We start from the raw sequence: 25,287 nt of genomic DNA, 5'->3' as shown, positions 1-25,287 counted from the left end.
TCAACACCTGAGCTCCAACACATCGTCTTTTCTTATCACGGACAGGTAGGTGGTGTTACCGTGGCAGCGTGTGGATATCCTGTTTGCGGGTTCAGATCAGATTACATTATGTTACTTATAGATTCAGAGATACTTTACCCTCTGGTGTCTGATTTGTTAACTATCATTCATATTATAGACGAAATACAAGGCTCTAACTGGTAATTTTTCGACCTGATTTCACTGATTTGTTAACTATCATTCATATTATAGACGAAATACAAGGCTCTAACTGGTAATTTCTCGACCTGATTTCACTGATTTGTTCACTATCATTCATATTATAGACGAAATACAAGGCTCTAACTGGTAATTTCTCGACCTGATTTCACCTATAACCTCACCTGTCTGGTTAAATTATGAGGTCACCAACTTAATTGCTGCTCTTGTTGTGATACGCTAACCTAACCTAACCTAACCTAACCTAACCTAACCTAGCCTTTCATCCAACGTTCTGTATTTCAGTCTTCAATAGCTGGAAGAAAGAACAGGGGAACAAAGGAAGAACACAGGGAGAACACAGGGAACAAAGGGGGAACAAAAGAAGAGAGGGAGAACGGAGGGAAAAGTAAAAGCACTATATAGTTGTTTCTTCTCCTATTTCTTTGTCCGCATTTTCTTCCTATTTTTACCGCACTATTAATATTCTTTTTCTTCCTCCTCTTCTTCATCCGAGATAAAAGCACACACACACACACACACACACACACACACACACACACACACACACTCGATAGCACCAACACACAAACTAATGCCGAACATAGTACTTAATATTCCCGCCAGGACGCCACCAAAACTCTGCAGGAAAGAAGGTATTTTTGTGAACGTCATCTGAAATATTTGTCTGCTCTAAATTTTAAGACTTTCAGGTTTTACAAGGAAGACAAGGGAGGGTAAAAACAAGCGCTCAAGAATAAAGGTTTTATTTTTCATTGAGTTGTGATAGGGCTTCCAAGAGAGCGAGTTCGGAGGCTTTCTGTTTGCGTTAATGATGCTCGTTTGTTTTGATGATGTATAGATGACTAAAATAAGACGGAGTGAGGAGGAGACTTTCTGTTTGCGTTAATGATGCTCGTTTGTTTTGATGATGTATAGATGACTTGAATATGAGCTCTAAAAAAGCGTGGGGGAGGGAATTCCATTGTTGGTCTGAAGATTAAGGAATCCAAGAAAGTGAGACAAGAGGCTGTGTGTATGTGAGGAGTAATGATGAACGTTTGTTTTCTTAGTGTATAAATGAAGAGATGAAGAAGAGGAAAAACAAAAACAAGCGTGGCAGGATCAGGATAAAAGGAATTCAAGACACACGATGAGGAGGATGACTATATTTGTTGATGATGCTCTTTTGTTTTTTGACGGTGTATAGATGACTAGACTCGGGTCGAATACGGAAGGAAAACGCCATAGGAGTGAGTTTATAGGCCTATCATCTATAAATTTATCTTCGACTCGATTTTATCCAGGAAGACAAAGATGGCGGAAGACGATAACCAACTTCCTCCCTGATAAAAGAACAGAATATCGCGTGAGGTTAAACAGGAAGCTGAAGAGATGAAAAAGTACCACGAAAGATAAAACGGGATGGGATAGGTTAGGTTAGGTCCCTCCCTCCCCCCTTCCACCCATCCCACACTGCTCCCTTCCCTCCTTCCCTCCATCTTACCCACATTACCCTCCCTCCCTCCCATCCTTCCTTCCCTCCCTCCCATCCTTCCTTCCCTCCCTCCCATCCTTCCCTCCTTCCCTCCCTCCCTCCCTCCCTCCCATCCTTCCCTCCCTCCTTCCTTCCCTCCCTCGCACAATTAAAATCAGTAATCCTATTGAAGAAAGTATAACAAAAATGTATCTCTAGAAAGGTGAGGAAATTTTACAACAGAGAATATTGTAACACAGTCAGTAGTATATCAGTCTCTATTGACACTGAATTGTTAATGATTATTGTAGGTAATTTATCCATAACACCTGCTTAAGAACTTACAGGTGTTAATGTGTATGAACACCTGGATAATAACCACCCCAGTTTATTTCTCCTGATGATTAAACAACCCTAACCTAACCTAACCTAATCTATGCTTAATCTTTAACCTAACCTAACCTATCCCAGTGAGAGAGAGAGAGAGAGAGAGAGAGAGAGAAAATAAATTTATCATGAATTCATTCTGCTTCGAACTTTACAAAGCTTCGAAACTTTGACTCAGTTAACAGATCATGATTGACACTCCTCTGAAGTCTTCAAGGCTGATGATTGATTGGATTGATTAAGAGTGATTGGATTGATGAGTAAGAAGGATTGTTATTTGGTTAGGTTAGGTTAGGTTAGGTCAACTTTACACATGAAAACTTAAGAAGGAGGAGAGAGGCAATACAGAGACTGCCAGAGACGAGTGAGACGAACAGACTAACGTGAGGGAGAGGTGTGAGGGGGTTACGGGGGAGCTGAAGGTCAAGGTGAGGCTTAGATGAAAGAGAAAGCGTGAGGGTTGTGAAGGGTGAGGGTGGTGAAGGGTGAGGGTGGTGAAGGTGAGGGTGGTGAGGGTGGTGAAGGGTGGATGGTGAAGGGTGAGGGAAGGGTGAGGGTGGTGAAGGGTGAGGGTTCTGAAGGTTGAGGGTGGTGAAGGGTGAGGGTGGTGAAGGGTGAGGGTGGTGAAGGGTGAGGGTGGTGAAGGGTGAGGAAGAGAAGGATGAAAAGCTGAGAAACATGACTTAAGAGTGTCTGAGATACACTTGCCAGATAACGAAACTGACAAATAGTAAATTAACAGCATCAAAATATCAATAACACACAGAACGATGTAGGAAACCACTCAGTAAATAAACAAAGACGAAGAGACATGAGATTTAAAACACAATCAATAAATATGGAAGAGAAGATAAATAAAAAAATACCCATAAAAAAGATTTGAAATACATAATTAAGGTAACAATTAGGAAGTGATTATTATTATCCTGCAGAAAGGTGACTCAAGTTCACCTGGTCGTCTCAACTGGCCGGGTTTCCCTCATGAGGTGGTGAGACGCCTCTGACCATGACTAACTCTGCCGCACGGTCTTGACAGGTGTTGCAAGATACTGAGAGACTCTTTCCACCTTTAGTTTTATTACCCGTCGTAATACCTCTCTCTTAACCACTTGTGAATTCTCAGATGACTTGACCTTTGCCATACCAACATACCAGTTCATGAGGTGTATGTTGTAGAGTCTCCAACATAGTATACACAAAGGGAAAGATTGGAGGTGTTGGCTGTAGGTGGAGGTGAGATGCTGACCCGGGTGTGCTGGCTCTGCCTCAACACCACGAGTGAACAATATTCTTCACGTTTAATGTAGTACACACTGTAGATTTCATGTAGGAGTCAACAAAAGTTAATTAATACTCGGATCATCTGAAGATTAACCCCTTCTATTTATCCTACAGATGAAACACCCTGATGGTTACCTAACCTAACCTAACCTAACCTAACCTATCCCCCCCCTCTTTCCTCCTGAAGCAGCACAGTGCAGTAGTCAGTCAGGGAAGACCTCTTGTACCGTGCTGACCATCACGAAGTCTTGATTAAGAACATAAGAATGGAGGAAACTGTAGCTGGCCTATTGACCTATACTGGCCAGTCCCGTTTACACCCAACCCCTATCGCTCATATATCCGTCCAACCAACTGTATGTTTGAAGCTACCAAGCGTGTTAGAGTTAATGATGATGTTTGGTAACTTGTTCTACGGTGACCAAAAATGAACTGCATAATCCAAGTGAGGTCTCACCGAGGGATTAACCACTCTAACATTATTTGGAGAGATGAGGTTAGGTTAGGTTAGGTTAGGTTAGGTTAGGTGAAATAAGCTGGGGTGGCGATTCTTCAAGTGACCCATTTTTTTATTTAATTCTGACTGTTAGTTAATGATACAGTACGCGGCACCATGATCACTCCCGAAGTTAATATAAAGTCATTAACCGTTGATATGAAGTGTCACCTTCGAGTTATTACTTGAAAAAACATTAACTAAGAGGATTATTCAAAAGTTAATTTAAAAACAGGAGTTAACAATGTTTATATCAACACACAAACACACCTGCACTACCCTGAACAGATCCTCGCTATAGCCACATAACACAATGAAAAATAAAAAAATAAAAAAATAAAAATAAACAAATTATTCTTCATATCAACAATAAAAAAATATATTAAAATCCTACGAAAGAAAATAATCCTAAGTTCAAAATACAACGTCATTAGAAAAATAAATAAATCAAAATACCAAGAAAAAAATAAAAAACAAAAAAATAATACCTCTTCAAAAATAATATTCCTCCGTGTTTGTTGTCCTGATAGTGTCAACATAAGACCTCAGGTGATTTGTCCTCCAGCCTTCTTATCTTCCTCGTCCACGCCCCTAGCCTCACCGTGGTCCGACTCTGAGCCTGAGAAAAAGTCGTTTATAATGTTTCAAAGTCATTATAAGCTCTTTACTCTCAGCCTATCAGGGAACTTTTAGCACCTCGACTAAGTTTGGTTAGGTTAGGGTGTGTCAACCTCTGTTTCCTTCACCTATTGATGTGGTAACTAATTAAGAACGAGTCACTACCCAGGTGTTCCTCCCCACACAGTCTGCGGCAGCCTGGACCTGCGGAACAACATCAGCGCCCTGGATAAACTGTGCCGCTGCCGCATCATCGACGGCCACCTCCACTTTGTCCTTCAGGAGCAGGTAAGACCACCCTCCGCCTCCTACGGTGTCCTGACCTCCTTTTTCTGTTCTGTCAAGTCACAATGCTCCTTTCAAGTAACAAAATGCTTCTTTCTTGATTACGTGTATTAAGTGAACGACACGAAACAGACATTCCAATCATTGCAACTTGGTGTCGGTAACGAAAAATAATCAAGGAGTAAATAACCCAGTACACCTGACAGTAACCTTCGACAGGTGATTAATTAATATCCTGGAATGTGGGGGTAATTTCAAGTTAGGTAATAAGATCCTAACCAAATCTAACTTAACGTAACCTTAACCTAACCTAACCTAACCTAACCTAAACCAAACCTAACCTAACCTAACCTAACCTAACCCCAGCAGGATGTAAGTAGCTCTTGACCTGGGTGGAAGTGAGATTAGGAGGGGATCATTATTGTTGCTTGACTCACCTGTACCTATAATGGCCAGAGGAGAACAATAGTTTACCTGCTGACTAATTAATGTACCTGGGGATTTCTTTTGAACCTATGTATATATATACTCGTACATATTATATTACACACACACACACACACACACACACACACACACACACACACACACACACACACACACACACACACACACACACACACACACACACACACACACACACACACACACAAACACACACACACACAAACACACACACACACACACACAACACACACACACACACACACACACACAACATACACACACACCAACTAGATCTCTAAACCAAATAGCTAAAAAAAACATGTGGATTGTAGTACAGAACCACATTACGAAGATCAGGCCAAACTTCCCGCGTCTTGTTGTCATCCCAGAACTTGTCAGTAACAATGGTAATTAGGAAGGTCTCTGAAGATGTCAAATGGATCAAAAGGTCACAGCATCACGACGTAGTTTGGTGTATTGTCGTGAGGGCGTAAACAGGATAACAGGGAGTGGAGAAAACAAGTCCAGCTCCCCAATTACTGTTAAATAGACTAAAGTGAAGGGCGTAAATAAGAGGATTATTACAAGAGATGTGGATAACGAGGCTTGAGAAGTGTATTTATTAATTGGTGTTAGTATTTTGGTTTAACTTAGTGTAAAGGAAGTTTGAGTCTGCGAAGTTTTCATTAATGGAGGAACTTTGTATTGTGTTTGAGGAGAATTTTGTTTTGTTGAGCATTTTCTCTTGTTATTGTATTTATGGGGACAAGCCCACCCTGACACAGGTCATCGACCCACAACGGGGCCTGAGGGGCGAAAAAATAAGAGTAAAAAGAAATTAAAATAGAAAAGAAAAAGATTATATTAATCTACACCACGAAGATGCCGGAAAACCAGCTTTTTGAAGTGAGACATTGTATGAGTATGGAAACACAGAAGAAAGCAGAGCATTCCACAGTTTGGCTGTGTAAGGAAAGAAGGATGTACTATAACAGGTTATTCTAGTGTGACCGACATCCACAGAGAAACGAAATGCATTTGATCCCACCCTCTCTAACAGTTGGACAGAAGAAGAGCCACCCCAGATATGAGAGCAGTGCTCCAAGTTAGGACGAATGAATCCCTTATAAACTTGATGAAACTGCTCAGGAGTGAAGTAGCTACGGCATCTGTACAACATCCCCAACTTTCGGGAGGCAGCTTTAGCAATGGTGTGGATGTGTGGCTTCCATGACATATTAGAGAAAATGGTAGTTTTGATATTGTATGATGTATCAAACTTGATATTATATGATGTATGATAAATTTCAGTGACATTTGAATTTTCTAGGTTCACAGTAGATATTTTCACAAACTCTCTTATAACAAAACAAGACATATTGTATAACAGGTGTAACTATGAGAGTCTTTAACTTTTTTACTTTTTACTTTTATCCTCTTCACCACTGATCAGCTCGTTAGCCTCAACACGAAGGAATCAAACGATAGAATACCTGTAACATCCCCCCCCAAATCATCTTAATTCACAAAATTCCTGTAAATAATATAAACTAATACTACTTAACACTTATACTTACAAGAAAAATAAGTTAACCTCCGTTCCACACTGTAAAGAAAGAACTAAAGGCTTAAGCGTGTGAGGACAAGATAGGAGAGAGTCATTGTGGACATTTCTAGTAGAGTTGACCCGCGAGACAGGAGTCCCCCCTAAAACCATCCTCTTCGTTTTCTTTAGTGTCGACACAACCATTTTTGTCCGTGACGGGAAACGAAAATATCAAAAGTGAAAAAAAAGTGGATTTCCTATAAAACAAAAAAAAATATCTGTCGTGTTTTTATATTGTTTTGTATTATTTCGACAACAAACTACTATGAATATTGCTCTAGAACTCAGGTAATTGCTAGACCAAGAGATTAATGTGGGTCTTGTTAACACCCTGACTGACTTAAAAGGGCAGATATAGTTGTGGTTATGGTAGTATTCATAGCAGTAGTGGTAGGTAGTAGTGGTGATTGTGGTAGTCGTTTCAGTGATGGTAGTAGTAGTAGTAGTATTTGAAGAGTTGGTGGGGGTGGGCAGGGGGAAGATTGTACTAAAGCCTCAGGAGCTGTCCAGTAAAACACAGTGTTATGGTGTCTTATGTCCTCAGCGAGGCGATGTTCACGCCTCGCTAGGAAGGTATGGAGTTTCATCTTCTAGAGAGAGAGAGAGTGAAAAGGGAAGAGACAGGCAGGGAGAAAGACGGAAACAGAGAGGGAGAGAGAGAGACCTTGTGAGAGAAAAAACGAGAAACGTTAAAGAGAGAGAGAAGCGGAAAAATGGAGAAATGAAGTAGAGGAAATAAGGATGTCATCAGATAAGTGAGAGAGAGAACGAGATAGAGGAGAGAGACAGCGTGAGACAGAAAGACAGACAGACAGACAGACAGACAGACGCAGCATTTTAGGGAATTATACGCCTAGCATCACCTATCACCAACAGTGTTATTTACGAATGTTACCTGTCTCTCACCTGTAATAAAGAGGACGGGTTAGTAGTAAATACCCCGCCAGCAGCTACAGCCCAGGTATGTAAGGTATCTCTCTCTCTCTCTCTCTCTCTCTCTCTCTCTCTCCTGGGATATACAATATTGTCAACCCAGCTATTTATAAACTCCTAAACTCTACAGTTCTTAAGCCAATAAGAAACAGTTTTGCTCGATAAGACATAAGAGATGACTTTTAATTGGTTATAGAAGATGACGTCATAGTGGTCGGGGTTTACAAACACGTAGTTGAATTGTTATGGTTGTTGCAAAGGTTCACACACTCAACACACCCTCTTACTGTTCCCTTATTGGTTGAATGCTCCTACGCTGTATTTCTATTGGTTGATTTAACTGGTAGTTCATACATTGGCCAACTGATGGAGTAACATGCACTCTATGAGTTTTGCATACCGAGACATTTTACGATGGAATTCTTATATATTACTGAATACTGTTGGCTCCGTGTACCCTCGTGGTTTACGTATCATTGTAACGGCGACTTAGGTAACGGCGACTTAGGTAACGGCAACTTAGGTAACGGCGACTTAGGTAACGGCGACTTAGGTAACGGCGACTTAGGTAACGGCGACTTAGGTAACGGCGACGCAGAAACTCAAGAACAACTACAAAACAATAATAACTGATATACAATACTAACTTAGACATACCTGAAGTGTGTTGTGGTGTGTTACGGTGCTGTGAGGAGCTGTTAACCTTCACCAACCTGGAAAAAAAGAAAGTAATATTAACCTTCCATTAACTTTACTCCTATACAAATTATCGTAAAGGTTAAGGAGAAAATCGCCACTAATACCGGGTTAAATAATGGCAGGATCTCAAGGATGTTTTTGAACTAAAGTAAAAATGTTTATTAGGTGGGATAGGATTAAATAATGACTATGAACCTACAATAGTACCTTTAAAATTGACAATACCTTATGGGGCTATGACGATTGGTGACAGTAACCTAACCTAACCTAACCTAACCAAACCTAACCTAACCAAACCTAACCTAACCTAACCTAACCTAACCTAGCCTAACCTAACCTAACCTAACCTAACCTAACCTAACCTAACCTAACCAAATCACGAGATACATAAGATCATTAACACTATTCAGTTTACCTTCTTTCAAGACAGGTGGGTTTAATTTCTGATGGTGGGTGGTATTGGTTTAACCATTTGAGGATAATGGTTTAATACATCGTCCTCTGTGTATGTGTATGTCTGTGTGTGCGTTTAATCCCTTCATGTAGTACACCTTGTTAACCCTTATGTGTGTACCTGGCAGAGAGACAACGCTTCCATCCATCGCCTCAACCGCTACTCGTTCCCGGGACTGAAAGAGATCACCCATCATCTCCTCGTCTACCGGGTCTTCAACCTCACCTCTCTCGGTCGACTCTTCCCTCACCTGGCAGTCATCAGGTGAGTGTATCATCCCCTCACCTGGCAGTCATCTCAAATAACTCTCCTTTATAGTTTCAGATGATAAATTTTCTGACGTGACCATTAGATAAATATTGAGTGAAATCGACAGAATATTCTAGTTTCTCTGACTCACGGGTAATATTTCTAACTGTGTTTATCGACAGCTGATAATTTAAAAGGCTGGGACGGTCTTTGGTCTAAATTCCCAGCGTGTGTGATATTTAAAATCCTCGACAGACAGACAGACAGACAGACAGACAGACAGACAGAGAGAGAGAGAGAGAGAGAGAGGAAGGAAGGAAGGAAGGAAAGGAGAGAAAGAGACAGAATAAGGAAGGAAAGGAGAGAGAAAGAGACAGAATAAGGAAGGGAGACTGCGAGAGAGAGAGAGATAGAGGAAGGAAGGGAAAGAGAGGGGAAGGGAGGAAGGGAAAGAGAGAGGAATGAAAGAAGAAAGGAAGGAAAAGGAAGAAAGGGAAGGAGAGAGAAAGAGACAGATTAAGGAAGGGAGAGAGAGAGAGAGAGAGAGAGAGAGAGTTACAGAGGAAGGAAGTAAACGATATAACTGCATCATTAATTACACCTGGGGCCATTATTACAGGTATTTAATGGCTTCAACTGCACTTATTCGGGAAGGAAAGTTTAGTTTAATGCTGTGTTTACGTCTGAGGACTGATAGTTGTCTTAAAGGGCACTTACACACACACACATACTCACACATGTACGCAATCACACACACATGTACGCAATCACACTCACACATGTACTCAATTACACTCACACATGTACGCAATCACACACACATGTACGCAATCACACTCACACATGTACGCAATCACACTCACACATGTACGCAATCACACTCACACACATACTCAATCACACTCACACATGTACGCAATCACACTCACACATGTACGCAATCACACTCACACATGTACGCAATCACACACACTAAAATTTCAAGCATCTTAGGGAAAAAAAACTGATGACAAAAACTAATTGTTGATATTGAATTATTGAGGGGGTAGGAGGGAGGAAGAGGAGGAGGAGGAGGAGGAGGAAGAGGGGGAGGAAGAGGGGGAGGAAGAGAAGGAGAGTGATAAAGTAACACCACAACCACTGCTAACTTATTACTCTTAAATAATAAATAATAAATAAAATCATTTCTTTCAACACACTATAACGTTTCTCATCCAACTGTTGCAATTTATCTAAGTAGGCAATTACACCTCATTGACCCAGGTGTAGTTGCAGGTAATTGGTCATTATCTTATCGTAAATATTTCCTCTTGTATATTACGGGATTAATCATTACACTTAAAAAATTATATTAATTTTTCTGATTTACTGTAAATGTATGCATAGTGATAATGCATTACAACCCCTAACCTAACCTAACCAAACCTAACCTAACCTAACCTAACCTAACCTAACCTAACCTAACCAAACCTAACTTAACCTAACCAAACCTAACCTAAACTAATTTAACCTAACCAAACCTAACCTAACCTAACCAAACCTAACTTAACCTAACCAAACCTAACCTAAACTAACCAAACCTAACTTAACCTAACATACCTATCCTAAACTAAATTAACTGTCCCCCAAAAAATTTGCATACGATGTGCACTCAGGGTAAACAAACTTCAGACTATATGCAAATGTATGAACAAAGTTGTTTTAGTGTAATACGTATTAGCCAGAGTCTCGTCACTATAACCGCTGTGTTAATGCTACAACCGCTGTGTTAACGTTACAACCGCTGTGTTAATGTTACAACCGCTGTGTTAACGTTACAAGCGCTGTGTTAACGTTACAAGCGCTGTGTTAACGTTACAACCGCTGTGTTAACGTTACAAGCGCTGTGTTAACGTTACAAGCGCTGTGTTAACGTTACAAGCGTTGTGTTAACGTTACAACCGCTGTGTTAACGTTACAACCGCTGTGTTAACGTTACAAGCGCTGTGTTATGTTAATCATTTAATATTTTGACTGATACGAGTTGATGAGTATTGGTTCAATTTGTTTACTGAACGATGACAAGTTTTCTACAGCATCTAATCATTCATAAGGTCAATTAATTGGGTCAAAATTCGCTTCATTATGCCACATTCTTGAAAGTTATTGATCTCATGTAGTGGACAATATTGTGTTGTGTCTCGTAGTGGACAATACTGTGTTGTGTCTCGTAGTGGACAATACTGTGTTGTGTCTCGTTTTACTTGAAGAAATATTCGAGTAATTTTGTTAATAGTAATATCGTGTAGGCCATCGCGTACAGGTGGGGGGGGGGCCCGGCAGGTAACATTCTCATTAAGGCAAAACACCACTGCACCGCTATCCGAAATTTACTAGACAATTACACCCTGAGCCGAGTTGTGTTTGTGACAGGCTCTTAACTCTGTGTAGCCCAACCATATCTATCTTACAATTACTTCACCTTAAAGATAAACACTTCAATTTGACCTGAAAAAAAAAACCGTATAGTGAAAATATACTATCGTTTCATCCTTTGGAAATTCACTTCAATAAATACGAAATATTCTTCCTGTCTGGTTAAGGCGGATGGTCGTGAATGAGGGAATAAATAGCCACTTGTCTACCTGTACAATGTTTAAGGTGTGTGACAGTGTGTGACAGTATGTGACGGTGTATGATGGCGCGTGTGACGGTGTATGACAGTGTGTGTGATGATGTGTGACGGTATGTGGCAGTGTGATGGTGTGTGACGGTATAAGATGGTGTCTAGCGGTGTGTGACGGTGTGTAACGGTATAGGATGGTGTGTGACGGTGTGTGACGGCATAGGATGGTGTGTGACGGTGTGTGACGGTATAGGATGGTCTGTGACGGCGTGTGACGGTATAGGATGGTGTGTGACGGTATAGGATAGTATGTGACGGTGTGTGACGGCGTGTTTCTCCCACAGAGGCGATGTGCTGTTCCACAACTACGCCCTCGTCATCTACGACGTGCCCAACCTGAAGGAGGTGGGCCTGGCCTCCCTCACCGTCATCCTTAGAGGTCCTTTACTGCCTAGTTCTCCTGTTGCTGCCACACCTGCATGACTCACTGTTACAACCACACCTGTATGACTCACTGTTACAACCACACCTGTATGACTCACTGTTACTGCCACACCTGCATGACTCACTGTTACTGCCACACCTGCATGACTCACTGTTACTGCCACACCTGCATGACTCACTGTTACTGCCACACCTGACTCACTGTTACTGCCACACCTGTATGACTCACTGTTACTGCCACACCTGTATGACTCACTGTTACTGCCACACCTGCATGACTCACTGTTACTGCATGACTCACTGTTACTGCCACCTGCATGACTCACTGTTACTGCCACCTGCACTGACTCACTGTTACTGCCACACCTGTATGACTCACTGTTACAACCACACCTGCGCAGGCTCACTGTTACAGCCACACCTGTGACTCACTGTTGCTGCCACACCTGCATGACTCACTGTTACTGCCACACCTGCATGACTCACTGTTACAACCACACCACTGTTACTGCCACACCTGCATGACTCACTGTTACAGCCACACCTGTATACTCACTGTTACTGCACCTGCATGACTCACTGTTACAGCCACACCTGCATGACTCACTGTTACTGCCACACCTGCATGACTCCACTGTTACTGCACACTGCACTGTTACTGCCACTGTTACTGCCACACCTGCATGACTCACTGTTACTGCCTCTCACTGTTCTGCCACACCTGCACTCACTGTACTGCCACACCTGCCTGTTGCTGCCATACCTGCACTCTCCCTGGTCTCTCCACCTGGCCCCCACTCTCCCCGGCCTCCCACACACTCCTGACCTCCCACTCCCTGGCCTCCCACCCTCCCTCCCTGGCCTCCCACACCCTCTGGCCTCCCACCCCTCCTGCCTCCCACACCCTCCCCTGGCCTCCCCCTGGCCCACACCTCCCTCCCTGGCCTCCCACCTCCTCCTGGCCTCCACACCCTCCTGGCCTCTCACACCTCCCTGGCCTCTCATTCATCCTGGCCTCCTCCCACAGGTTCCGTTCGTATAGAGAGAATCCTTGGCTGTGTACATACGATAGACTGGGGCCGTATCACCGTCACTCGTCTGGCTGAGAACTACATCAGTGTGAGTATCAGGGGAGGGAGGAAGGAGGGGGAGGAAGGAAGGGAGGAAAGGGAGAGAGGGAGAGAGGGAGAGAGGGAGGGAGGAAGGAAGGATAAAATGAGAGGAGGAAGGTAGAAGAAGGTAGGAAGGAGAGAGGTAGGAGAGGTGGGATAGGACGATAGGAGATGAGAAATATAAGGAGGTAACAAGAGCAGGAAGGAAGGAAGGAAGGAAGGAATGAAGGAGAGACACACACACACAAACATCATAACACTTAATTAAGACAAGAGAGAGTATAATACCTAACATATTTACATTATGCTTCTCTTTCTCGTCCAATAAGTATTTACATCACAAGACACACGCCTTTTGGAGCCAAGAAAACACAGTCTCTTATTTTACACGGCATTATTTCTGGTAGGTTAGGTTAGGTTAGCTTAGGTTAGCTTAGGTTAGGTTATACATATTATATTTTTCTCTCTGTTTTAATCTCTCTCTCTCTCTCTCTCTCTCTCTCTCTCTCTCTCTCTCACACCCGGTCATTTCTCCCCCTCTACAGCGCAATCGGGCAGAGTCTGACTGTCCGTCTTGTCCAGAGGAGCTAAGTTGTCCTCACTCTCTACCCTGCGGCGCCCCTCGATGCTGGGGTCCTCACCACTGCCAGGCCCGTGAGTACCTTGTCTGGGGTTGTCACTGCTGGGGAGGGGGAGGGGGGGTGGCACTGCTAGGAGGTGTCACTGTTAGGGGTAGTACTGGTATTAGGAATCACTGCTGGGGGTAGTACTATTGGGAGGTGGTACTGCTAGGAGGAGTCACTGCTAGGAGGAATCACTGCTAGGGGTGTCACTGCTGGGGTGTGAGATAGAGTCACTGCTGAAGGAATAATTCTGTGCCTCAGGTGAAATAATCATCTATATAATGACTATAATTTGCATATAACACGAGAGGAGTAATGATGATGAGGTCATTATACTCCTCCCCCACTCTCATACCACTCCTCCCCTCTCACCATACTCCTCCCCACTCTCATCCCACTCCATCTCCCTCTCATCCCACTCCTCCCCTCTCACCACACCCTCCCTCCTCACACCATACTCCTCCCACCTCATACCACCTCCCTACTCATCCCACCTCCCACCTCATACACCACTCCCCACCTCATACCACTCCTCCCTCCTCACCATACCTCCTCCCCACCTCATACACCACTCCTCCTCACCACACCTCCCTACCTCATCCCACCCTCCCTACCTCATCCCACTCCCCACCTCATCCCACCCTCCCCACTCTCATCCCACTCCTCCCACTCTCATCCCACCTCCCCACTCCTTTCATCCTACTCCTCCCACTCTCATCCCACTCCTCCCCACCTCATCCCACTCCTCCCTCCTCACCACACCTCCCTACTCATCCCACTCCTCACCACACCTCCCTACTCATCCTATATAATTCTCACCATTATCTCCTCCCTACTCTCATCCCACTCCTCCCCAATCACAACTGTCAGCTTAGGGTTAGATTAAATTAATTACGTAACAATTAGTGGCTATAAAAAATTAATTTGCAAGACAGACAGACAAACAGAGAGAGAGAGAGAGAGAGAGAGAGAGAGAGAGAGAGAGAGAAACGCCATCTCGCCACGTCAAAAGCCATTGAGTAAGACAGATAATAATATTGAAGGATTTCCTACAAATTGAGAAAAAATACAATGTAAAGGTGGATAATATATGAGCAATACGAAGCTACAGTGGTGGTGGTGGTGGTGGTGGTGGTGGTGGTGGTGGTGGTGGTGGAGGTGGTGGTGGTGGTGGTGGTGGTGGTGGTGGTGGTTGCAGTAAACAGATGAGAAATGAAATGCGCAAGGTATGAGATTACAGTATTTTGATATTTGTGGAATATTGAAAACTAGGAAAATAAATATACCTGTACCTTCACCTTGGTAATTAATTTATTGTTGATTTTATTTATGTGTTGATATAGTTAATTATTTATATAGGCACAGAATTAAATATTGAATCACGTGGGGGAAAAATAGACCTTTTTTTGTGGTGGTCGGTAGTTTCAGTGTAATATAATCATGAGGGGGCTTAGTGGTCGTGGTGTAATATAAACACTGTACAGAGGAAGGAGTAATTGATGAATGTTGATTGTAAGTAAAAGTGTCAGTCAGTCATTACAACATGGTATCTGAACTGGTACTCTTATTCACTCACTCGGTCACTCACTCGCTCACTCACTCGCTCACTAGTTCAGTACACACACCAACTAGTCATCAACAAGATATACGAAGAGGGAGAGAAGGAAGAAGATGGAATAGGAGGAAGGAGGGAAGGGTGAGAGAGGAGAGGAGGAGAAGAAAGGCGGAACAGAGAGATAGAGATATCCTATTTCTCTCTACACGGGGTGAGAGATACTGGAGCCAAGAAGTTTACACGGGAGATAGATGAGAACTTCACCATTTCTGTATTGTACGAGAGACAGAGAGAAAGACAGACACGGACAGAGAAGCACAGAGAGACAGAGACAAGCAGAGATAGACAGACAAAGACAGAGGAACACAGACAGAGAGAGAGGAACACAGACAGAGAGAGACAGAGAGAGAGACAGAGAGAGAATGAATTTTTTTTTTTTATCGGAATTAGCCCACCCGGGCACAGGTCACTGACCCACATCGGGGCCTGGGGGGCGAAAATGTAATAATAATAATAATAATAATAATAATAATAATAATAATAATAATAATAATAATAATAATAATAATAATAATAATAATAATAATAATAATAATAATAATAATAATAATAATAATATAGTAATTTAATAATAATAATAATAATAATAATAATAATAATAATAATAATAATAACAATAATAATATAATAATAATAATAATAATAATAATAATAATAATAATAATAATAATAATAATAATAATAATAATAATAATAATAATAATAATAATAATAAAGAACCACAAAGAAATACAAAATGAAAAAAAAAAGTGAGGAACAATATATGTATGTTGTGTTGTCAATGTTAAGAGAAACAATTGAGACCCTGCAATTGTGTGTAAATGAGGCAGAAAGTCATATCAGCAACCTGGGACTTGGTCACAATTTTCGTGATGCCATATGGCAGCAAGGTCTACCATTAGACAACACATTATGCTTCCAATGTCTTCCCAGGCGGTAGTACCTCCCTGTTTGGTAGCTGCCTAATAGATAGAGAACAAAGAGACAGCGACAGTCAGAAAGAACACAACAATGAGAGACAATGAGATAAGAGAGATACTCATTACACACGGGCAGAGAAAGAACATCCGTAAGTCTCCCGGGAATTGTGTCAAAGTGGCAATGAAGTTTTGTTGAGATGCTCCTCCGTGTCAGACAGTCAGATAGCGAGGCACTCAGTCAGTCAGTCAGTCAGTCAGCCAATTAGTCAGTCAGTCAGTCAGTCAGTCAGCTAGCGAGGCACTCAGTCAGTCAGCCAATTAGTTAGTTAGTCAGTCAGTCAGTCAGTCAGTCAGTCAGTCAGTCAGTCACACACACAGTTATATGAATTCGTAAATAAATGTACACAATAGTCAAACCAACACTGAAACTTTCCTAAGCTTAACTATTAAGCTTAACCCTCAACCTTCAGCTTAGTACCAGTTTAGCATGAAGTCAAACTATCTCTTGTGTATAAAGTGTTCTCAAAATATAACCCAGTCCTAACCTAACTTAGCATAGCGTAACCTAACCTAACCTAACCTAACCTAACCTAACCTAACCTAACCTAACCTAACCTAGCCTAACCTAACCTAACCTAATCATTTTAAGAAAGAAAAAACCAGAAATGCTTCGATATTCTCTTAAGAAACAAAGTTGGGGAATTTCTGGTGTACAATGAGAACAGATTGTAAGCAAACACAAGAAAATTGATAAAGTTAAATCACACATTGTTTAAGATGGCGAGTGAGTGATTGAGATGGAAGGAGCATTGGTTGATTTGCATACACACACACACACACACACACACACACACACACACACACACACACACACACACACACACACACACACGAGTACAGATGCTGATTAATAAAGGCTGGCTATCTATCTATCTATCTATCTATCTATCTATCTATCTATCTATCTCACCTCACCACTAATACCACATACATCCACTAACACAAACACCACGTCAAGGAAATCCACACAATAGCCAATCAGAATCCACCCTTCTCTCTCTACCAAACCAAACAAACAGCCAATCACCAATCGCTTTCACTCAGCCAACAACAATCAGCTTACATACACAAACATCTCATCAATCAAGCTTGTAGGAAGCTAATAGAAGTGAAGGATATCTCTAAAAGGACAGATCTAAGATTATCTCTGCGGAGGTGATCGATGAATTTCACAATAAACACTACGATATCCTGTGGTCTCGGTAGGGTTGTCTAAATCCTTCGTCCATTGTGTTATATTGTCTCACACATAATCGTCAAGATATATTTTTTTTTTGAGGGGGGGGGAGGGTGAGGTGCTGGTCAACTTGTAAGACACGTGTGGGTAAGGTGAATGTCTCTCAGTGAAGGGAAATATACGAAACCCTGCCTAAGAGTGTTATTGATGTCTCCAAGTGTGTTATTGAAGTCTCCAAGAGTGTTATTGATGTCTCCAAGTGTGTTATTGAAGTCTCCAAGTGTGTTATTGATGTCTCCAAGTGTGTTATTGAAGTTGCCGAGTGGTTTTCTTTATAGCAGAAGCTTTTGTTTAGATGAAGAGGACGAGAAATTTAAGATAATTGAATATTGTAAAAAAAAAATCTGAGTATTGTAAAAAATCTGAGTATTGTAAAAAAAATCTGAGTATTGTAAAAAAAATCTGAGTATTGTAAAAAAAATCTGGTTTCAAACAAAATAAAATTACGATAACACTTTTACACTAATAATTCCATTAAGAAAGATTCCATTTGTTCATTACAGTGTGTGATAAGGACTGTCCCGGAGGCTGTGTAGGGGACCAGTGTTGTCATAGTGAGTGTCTCGGTGGCTGCCTCACCCCAGGCGACCCCACCTCCTGCCACGCCTGCAAGAACCTGCTTGATCACGACCGCTGCACACATTCCTGCTCCTCACGCAAGTTCAAGGTCAGTATCTGCCTAGTTCTCAGTTCAAAGTTGGTACTCATTTGCCAAGTTTTAAATGCAGTGGTTCTTAAGTTCAAAGTTGGTTTTAGGTTAATGTTTAAGTCAAAATTAAACCACTTATGTACGGGGTCTCTTCTCGGCTAAATAAAATCGCCTTGCGTTAGTTAAACAAAATATTAAATGTGGGGCCCCCGTAGCGAAGGGGTTAAGTTCTAAAATTCTAAGTAATAACATAAAGTTCTCGGGTTGAAGTTGAAGATCAATGCCCGCTAAGTTTTAAATCTAAGGCTGGAATTAGAAAAGTTCTAACTTCAAGGCAGTTACTCGCGCAGCCGTCACCACTCGCTAAAACTTCCAATCAGGTTAATTATGGTTCCTTTGCTACCAGAGTCAGGTCAAAGGTCACATGTGTACCTCAACCTAAAACAGACGTCAAAACAACAAATTTCTCTCGATGGTAATTTCAATTCGTCAAGTTTTGTTATATCTCACACTTATTGTTTATATCTAGTGTGAGTCAGAGTGAGATAATCCTCGAGTATAGGGATCAAGGAGGAGGTTTGTAATATCAGAGGTCAAGATATTACAAGCCGTCCCTCACACTGTCTCACGCTCAGTATACTCGTGTTTGTATTCCGAGACGTCAGTGTAATAGTAGTCTCCTGCCTACACTGAATTGGTCGTTTAGTCTCCAACGTTCAACAGGAGAGAGAGAGAGAGAGAGAGAGAGAGAGAGAGAGAGACTGTTTACATGGGGGTTTCCTTTGAGCTTTGATTGTATAGTCTGTTGTTCAGGGCTACCAACAGCTAACTACAAATACTAGTTCCTACATATACGTCTCTGTTCTACGTACTAAACGTCCTGTATTCCCAACTATGTTTTCTATTCTGTAATTGGTAGTCTCAGGTGAGATGAATTTAACTACCTGTCTTAAATAATAACTCAAAGATAAGGGTCGAAATTACCTTGAAACTTAAGCCTATTTCATTCGCTCATCCCCTTACGATTATTTTATGAGAATCTGATACGTGATTGAGGTTAATTAGTTCAAAACCTTCAGGATTAACCACAAGCTGAAGTTAAATGGCTGATGTGAGAGATGAGGAAGAAGGATTCAAGTTGGCTGTTATTTTCCTTTCAATGTGTTAAGGAAAAAAGTCCCGTCAGTCCTCCTTCCCGTCTATGAACCCTGGTATTCATGAACCAGTGAATCCTAGACATCACAGTGTTAATAATAATAATAATAAATCATTTAATGTGACCACGAGAGGCATGTTTCCAGTAGAGTCCTAATGCCAACAAGATCTGGTGTTCTTAAGCCAAGCGGTCACCCATCCAAGCACTAACCATAACCCAAAGTTGCTTAACTGCACTGATCGGATGAGAAGTACACTGTGTTATACTCCTGAGCTAATGTTACATCATGTCTCAAATTCACACGTTGACGAATCTCAGAAGTTCATGGATGAGACAGAGGCGTGACTGTGCTTTAACAATAAGTCTTTAACATCGTCCACTAAGTTTAACAAAAGAATAGATAAAGTTTTGTTGATGTTCGGTCGTAATGCACAGACACAGACTGAGGTGCCGTGTAAGACCATAATAATTACATAAGTTCTTGTTATCTTCCTCTCGCACACTATGGACCAACTTCCCACAAAACACACTTAAAACTCGACCAACTTCCCACAAAACACACTTAAAACTGGACCAACTTCCCACAAAACACACTTAAAACTGGACCAACTTCCCACAAAACACACTTAAAACTGGACCTACTTCCCACAAAAAACACTTAAAACTGGACCAACTTCCCACAAAACACACTTAAAACAACACCAAAAGTGCTTCTATAACCCCCAACTATAAACTCTACATCATATCATCAGAAATTCTCGTTAAACATGACTTAAAAAACTGAAACTTACGCTGGAGGTCACTGAAGCCGTGTGTGTGTGGTTGCTGAAAGATGGTTAACTATGTCCTGGTTTATAGGTAATGGAGCGTAGTTATGCATTATGTTTCCTGAAGCACTAGAGTACACAGGGTCCTCATTCTCAAGTATCCATGTTTATTCTGTATTATTTCAACAGTGGACAGGTATTATCACAGCACTAAGGTAGAGTAACAGTATAGATTTAACGTCGTTTTTGTCGTGTTTTTTCGAGTCGTAGGTAAGGTCAGGGAGAGTATTATCGAATCACCTGAAGAATCTCCACCCCAGCTTGTTTAATTCAAATATTAACCTAACCTAACATAACCTAACCTAAGCTAATCCAAAATATTTAATCCTTGTAATATTGTGTTAAACTTACGGTAACGGTGTGACATGTTCCTCCTGTTAATAACACGACCGATCAAGCTAAATAATAACAGGTCAATAAATGGTCAATAACTGGTCAATAACAAAGCAATAACGGTTTATTAACTTGTCAATAACTGATCAATAACTAATCAATAACTGGTCAATAACAGGTCAATAACTGGTCAATAACTGGATCACACAGAAAATCACGAGGAGATATTTCACAAGTATGAGCAGATGTTCACCAAAAAAATTCCCAAAACAAAGAATATTAACAATACGTGTGTGTGTGTGTGTGTGTCTGTGAGAGAGAGAGAGAGAGAGAGAGAGAGAGAGAGAGAATAACTCTCAGATTATTAGTGTAGCACCGTCGACCTCAGCTGGCCCTTGACACACACACACACACACACACACACACACACATTCATATAGGATAACCAACTCGCCTCCCTTTCTATATAAGCATTTTGGGTGAGGATTTGATGATCTCTCTCTCCCTCTCTTCCTATCTCCCTCATTCCCTATCTCCCTCTCTCCTGTGTGTGTACACGTGCATACTGATGAACCTGGCTCTCGTGATACCTGGTTGCTATTGAACCTTGATGTCAGGGAGAACAGTAGAGCGTCAAGGAGAATAGTGGAGCGTCAGAGAGAATAGTGGAGCGTCAGGGAGAATAGTGGAGCGTCAGAGAGAATAGTGGAACACTTGTTAGGTCGTCTACATAACTGAACCTTTGTCATGTAGTCTATATTAACGCACCTCTTGTTTACCTATTGTTTACCACTTGATTACCTTTTGTTTACCTCTCTCCCTCCCTCAACCCCCGCCAGGTGTTGAAGCACAGGTGTGTAGATCGTGAGATGTGCCTGCAACACTACGCTGTGAAGGCGGACACGCGGGAGTGTGTGGAGCTGTGTCCACTTGGGTACACTGAGACCACGGAAGGTGAAGGGACTCGTAACGTAACCAAGTGTGTCCCATGTAAAGGTGAGTGATACCCTTCCTCTTACCTGTGGTGGTAATTAGTACAGGAACCTTCTTGTGGTGTGTGTGTGTGTGTGTGTGTGTGTGTGTGTGTTGTTTTATTGTATTACTGCAGGTGACCCTCCCTCTTGTAGTCTTTGGTTGACCTTATTACCTTATTTGACCTGTGCCTCGTGACCTTATTTGACCTGTGTCTCGTGACCTTATTTGACCTGTCTCGTGACCTTATTTGACCTGTGTCTCGTGCAGGGTTCGTGTGTCCTAAGACGTGTGACTCTACCGTAGTGAAGAGCATCAGCCACGCCCAGCTACTGAGAGGCTGTACCATCATCCAAGGCAACCTGACCATCCATATTAACGGTGGAGGTACGTGGTTCCCTCCCTCCTTCCCTTCTACCCCTCCTTACCTCCTTCCTTTCTATCCTTCCTTTCCTTCTACCTAACTACCTCCTTCCTTTCCTTCTACCTAACTACCTCCTTCCTTTCCTTCCCTCCCTCTCTCCTTCCTACATGGTGGAATTGTGTTGATTTGTGCAATACTTTGTTCCTGCTATGAGTTCAGTCCTCTCTCTCTCTCTCTCTCTCTCTCTCTCTCTCTCTCTCTCTCTCATTCACTCTTTCCCACACTCATTGACCCATACACTCACTCACTCTCTCTCTGTCTCTCTCACCCTCAACAGAAGACATCGAGGAGGAGCTGGAGAAGAACCTCAGTGGTATAGAAGAGATCACAGGTTACGTTAAGATCTTCCGTTCAAACGTCTCATCCTTGAACTTCCTGGGTAACCTGACCAGAATTCGCGGCGACACACTTCTCCATAGCAAGTAGGTGTTGAGAGACATAGAGAGAGAGAGAGAGAGAGAGAGACATAGAGAGCTAATAATCGTACTCAAGAATGTTAAGTACGTACTCAAATGGTTAAGTCATCGCACTTAAGGGACTATTTCATCATACTCAAAAGGTTAATTACGTACTCACGAGGCTATTTACGGTTATTTACGTACTCATAAGGTTAAATCCATCGTACTCAAGAGGTTAATTACGTAATCAAGGGGTTAAATCATCGTACTCAAGAGAGTTAAAACATGAGGCGACATACATACATACATACATACATACATACATACATACATACATACATACATACCAGAGTAATTTAATCTTTACCAGAGTAAGATTGAGTAAGAGAGTGTGATAAAGACGGTATAGAAGACGAAGAATAACGTAGATAGAGAGACAGAGAGATCAAGAAGTCAAGAAAGATGACGAAAACCTTAGGAATTACGAGAAGTTTTGAAGAAGTCGAGAAAGGTGACGAAAACTTTAGGAATTACGAGAAGTTTTGAAGAAGTCGAGAAAGGTGACGAAAACTTTAGGAATTACGAGAAGTTTTGAAGAAGTCGAGAAAGGTGACGAAAACTTTAGGAATTACGAGAAGTTTTGAAGAAGAAAGGGACGAAACGTTAAGGAATTGGTATCTTTCGGTGTTTAGTTATGGACTTGATTTGAGATTGAGAGAAAACATGGAAAGGTATATCTCGATTTGCTGGTTATTCTGTACAGGTAACATGGGAGGGGGGGGAAGGGGGGAGGAGGGAGGGAGGGGAGGGGGGGAGGGAAGGGGGAGGGGAGGAAGGGAGGGGGGGAGGGAGGGAAGGGAGGGAGGGAAGGGAAGGGAGGAAGGGAAGGGAAGGAGGAAGGGCTTGTTAGGGTATACACGCTTATCCTCATGTCGTGCTTGAAACAACTGGTGGTAAGGAGAGGAGGAGGAGGCAGAGAGGGAAAGAGAGACGAAAGAGTGTACAGAGGAAAGAGAGAAGGAAAGGAGTGTACAGAGGGAAAGTATAATATGCCTGGGGTATGGTCGTAAGTTAGGTAGGTTAGGTTAGTAGGGTAAGGTAGGTTAGGTTAGGGTAGGTTAGGTTAGGTTAGGTTAGGTTAGGTTAGGGTAGGTTAGGTTAGGTTAGGGTAGGTTAGGTTAGGTTAGGTTAGGTTAGGTTAGGGTAGGTTAGGGTAGGTTAGGTGCTCTCTGAAGTGTGATAATGATGAAAAGATATTCACATCTCAGCCACATGAATGAACTAATCAATTACCGAGATCTTATACATAAATTTATTTACAAAAAAAAACAAAACATGAAACACTTTTTTTATGATTTATAGCAAAACACAGTCACCAGTGTCACCTAAACCCAGTGTGTGTATTTCGCATCATTCTCAAACAGCAACACAAAATAACGCAACAGTTCGTCAATACATGATGCCAAAAAAAATGTTATCAAAAAGGGTATAAAAGAGTTTCAAGGACACTTTATATCTGTTCAGGTGAGTCGGGTGAGCAAGAGTGAGTTATGTATATATCGCTCAGAGATTGAATAGCACGTATGATTATTTAGTCGACATGATACACGGGTTGAATTGACCTCTCTCTCTCTCTCTCTCTCTCTCTCTCTCTCTCTCTCTCTCTCTCTCTCTCTCTCTTGTCACATACTAGTCATTCATCTAATGCGTTTGAAGTTACTGAAGAAAAAAAAAAGTGATAAGGACCATCCATTACGCATCTATTAAATTTTATATTAATTGGCGCGAAATTGAAGGAGTGATGCTTGATTATAATTATCATTTGTTTGAGAGAGAGAGAGAGAGAGAGAGAGAGAGAGAGAGAGAGAGAGAGAGAGAGAGAGAGAGAACAGCTGAGTACAAAGAGAGAAATATTTCCTCACCACCAAGTTATTTTTTTTCCTAGAGTCCATATATTTACAAAAATTCATGTTACAACCAGATTTATTTTACAACATGGTGAAAAACAAAGACCAAAAACAATATTATGAATGAATGTTATAACAGCACAGGATATTAGATTAAAAGTTTGACATGGGAATTTTAACGTGATATTCTCCCTTCACGATGTCAGTATTAAAAGATAGAAACTACATTGAGCTGGCAGTGTTTGGTTAACGTAGGAAGAATGTGTTATGACTGAAACCAACAGATTCTTAAACAAACAGCAATGGAAGTCTCCTGTAGCCTCGGGTCTCGGAGTCTCGGGTTTCGGAGTCTCGGGTTCCGGGTCTGGTTATAGTCAGATTTAAATTGCTTTCAGTAACTCAATTTTGACGTTTCTAATATCATATGAAAATATAGAGAGAATTAATTTTTTTATGAAGTGAACTGTCACACACACACACACACACACACACACACACACACACACACACACTAAAAATAGACTGGTGATTCTGTTTCCAAGATAACGAGGTACTGTAGTTTATCAGCGACCAATTTATCACTGTCGGTAAACTGGTTCCCGTGACAGGAGGAGAATACTGAGTTTTACCTCGAATTCTGTAGTGAAGAAAAAACCTTTTATATGTTGATCTTTGCTTCGTTGTTTGCCTATATTGTGCATTTATTTATTTGTGTCTGTTTATTATATTTGTCATACACATACCTGCTACGTCTACACCTGTTACTACGCCTACACCTGCTACTAGCCTATATCTGCTACGTCTACACCTGTTACTACGCCTACACCTGCTACACCTTCACATACTGCAATGGCCACTCACACTTACCACTTTCA

The 25,287-nt window shown here is 41.7% G+C and overlaps 1 protein-coding gene across 1 annotated transcript in view; it reads left to right on the top strand.

Moving 5' to 3' along the window:
• LOC121858370 (insulin receptor-related protein-like) overlaps positions 1–25,287 on the top strand; it is an 81,249-nt gene that overhangs the window by 41,380 nt on the left and 14,582 nt on the right. Inside the window, exons 3-11 of the mRNA XM_042354812.1 lie at positions 4,645–4,745; positions 9,009–9,145; positions 12,080–12,174; positions 13,207–13,298; positions 13,837–13,945; positions 18,250–18,413; positions 21,551–21,707; positions 21,954–22,070; positions 22,385–22,529. Coding sequence (XP_042210746.1) covers positions 4,645–4,745; positions 9,009–9,145; positions 12,080–12,174; positions 13,207–13,298; positions 13,837–13,945; positions 18,250–18,413; positions 21,551–21,707; positions 21,954–22,070; positions 22,385–22,529 — 1,117 coding nt within the window. The remainder of the gene's footprint in view (positions 1–4,644; positions 4,746–9,008; positions 9,146–12,079; positions 12,175–13,206; positions 13,299–13,836; positions 13,946–18,249; positions 18,414–21,550; positions 21,708–21,953; positions 22,071–22,384; positions 22,530–25,287) is intronic.

Source organism: Homarus americanus, unplaced genomic scaffold (assembly GCF_018991925.1).
Source record: "Homarus americanus isolate GMGI-L3 unplaced genomic scaffold, GMGI_Hamer_2.0 scaffold57980, whole genome shotgun sequence".
Taxonomy (NCBI): domain Eukaryota; kingdom Metazoa; phylum Arthropoda; class Malacostraca; order Decapoda; family Nephropidae; genus Homarus; species Homarus americanus.
Note: the sequence above shows the minus strand (reverse complement) of the source record. Positions and strands in the feature narration are given on the sequence as shown.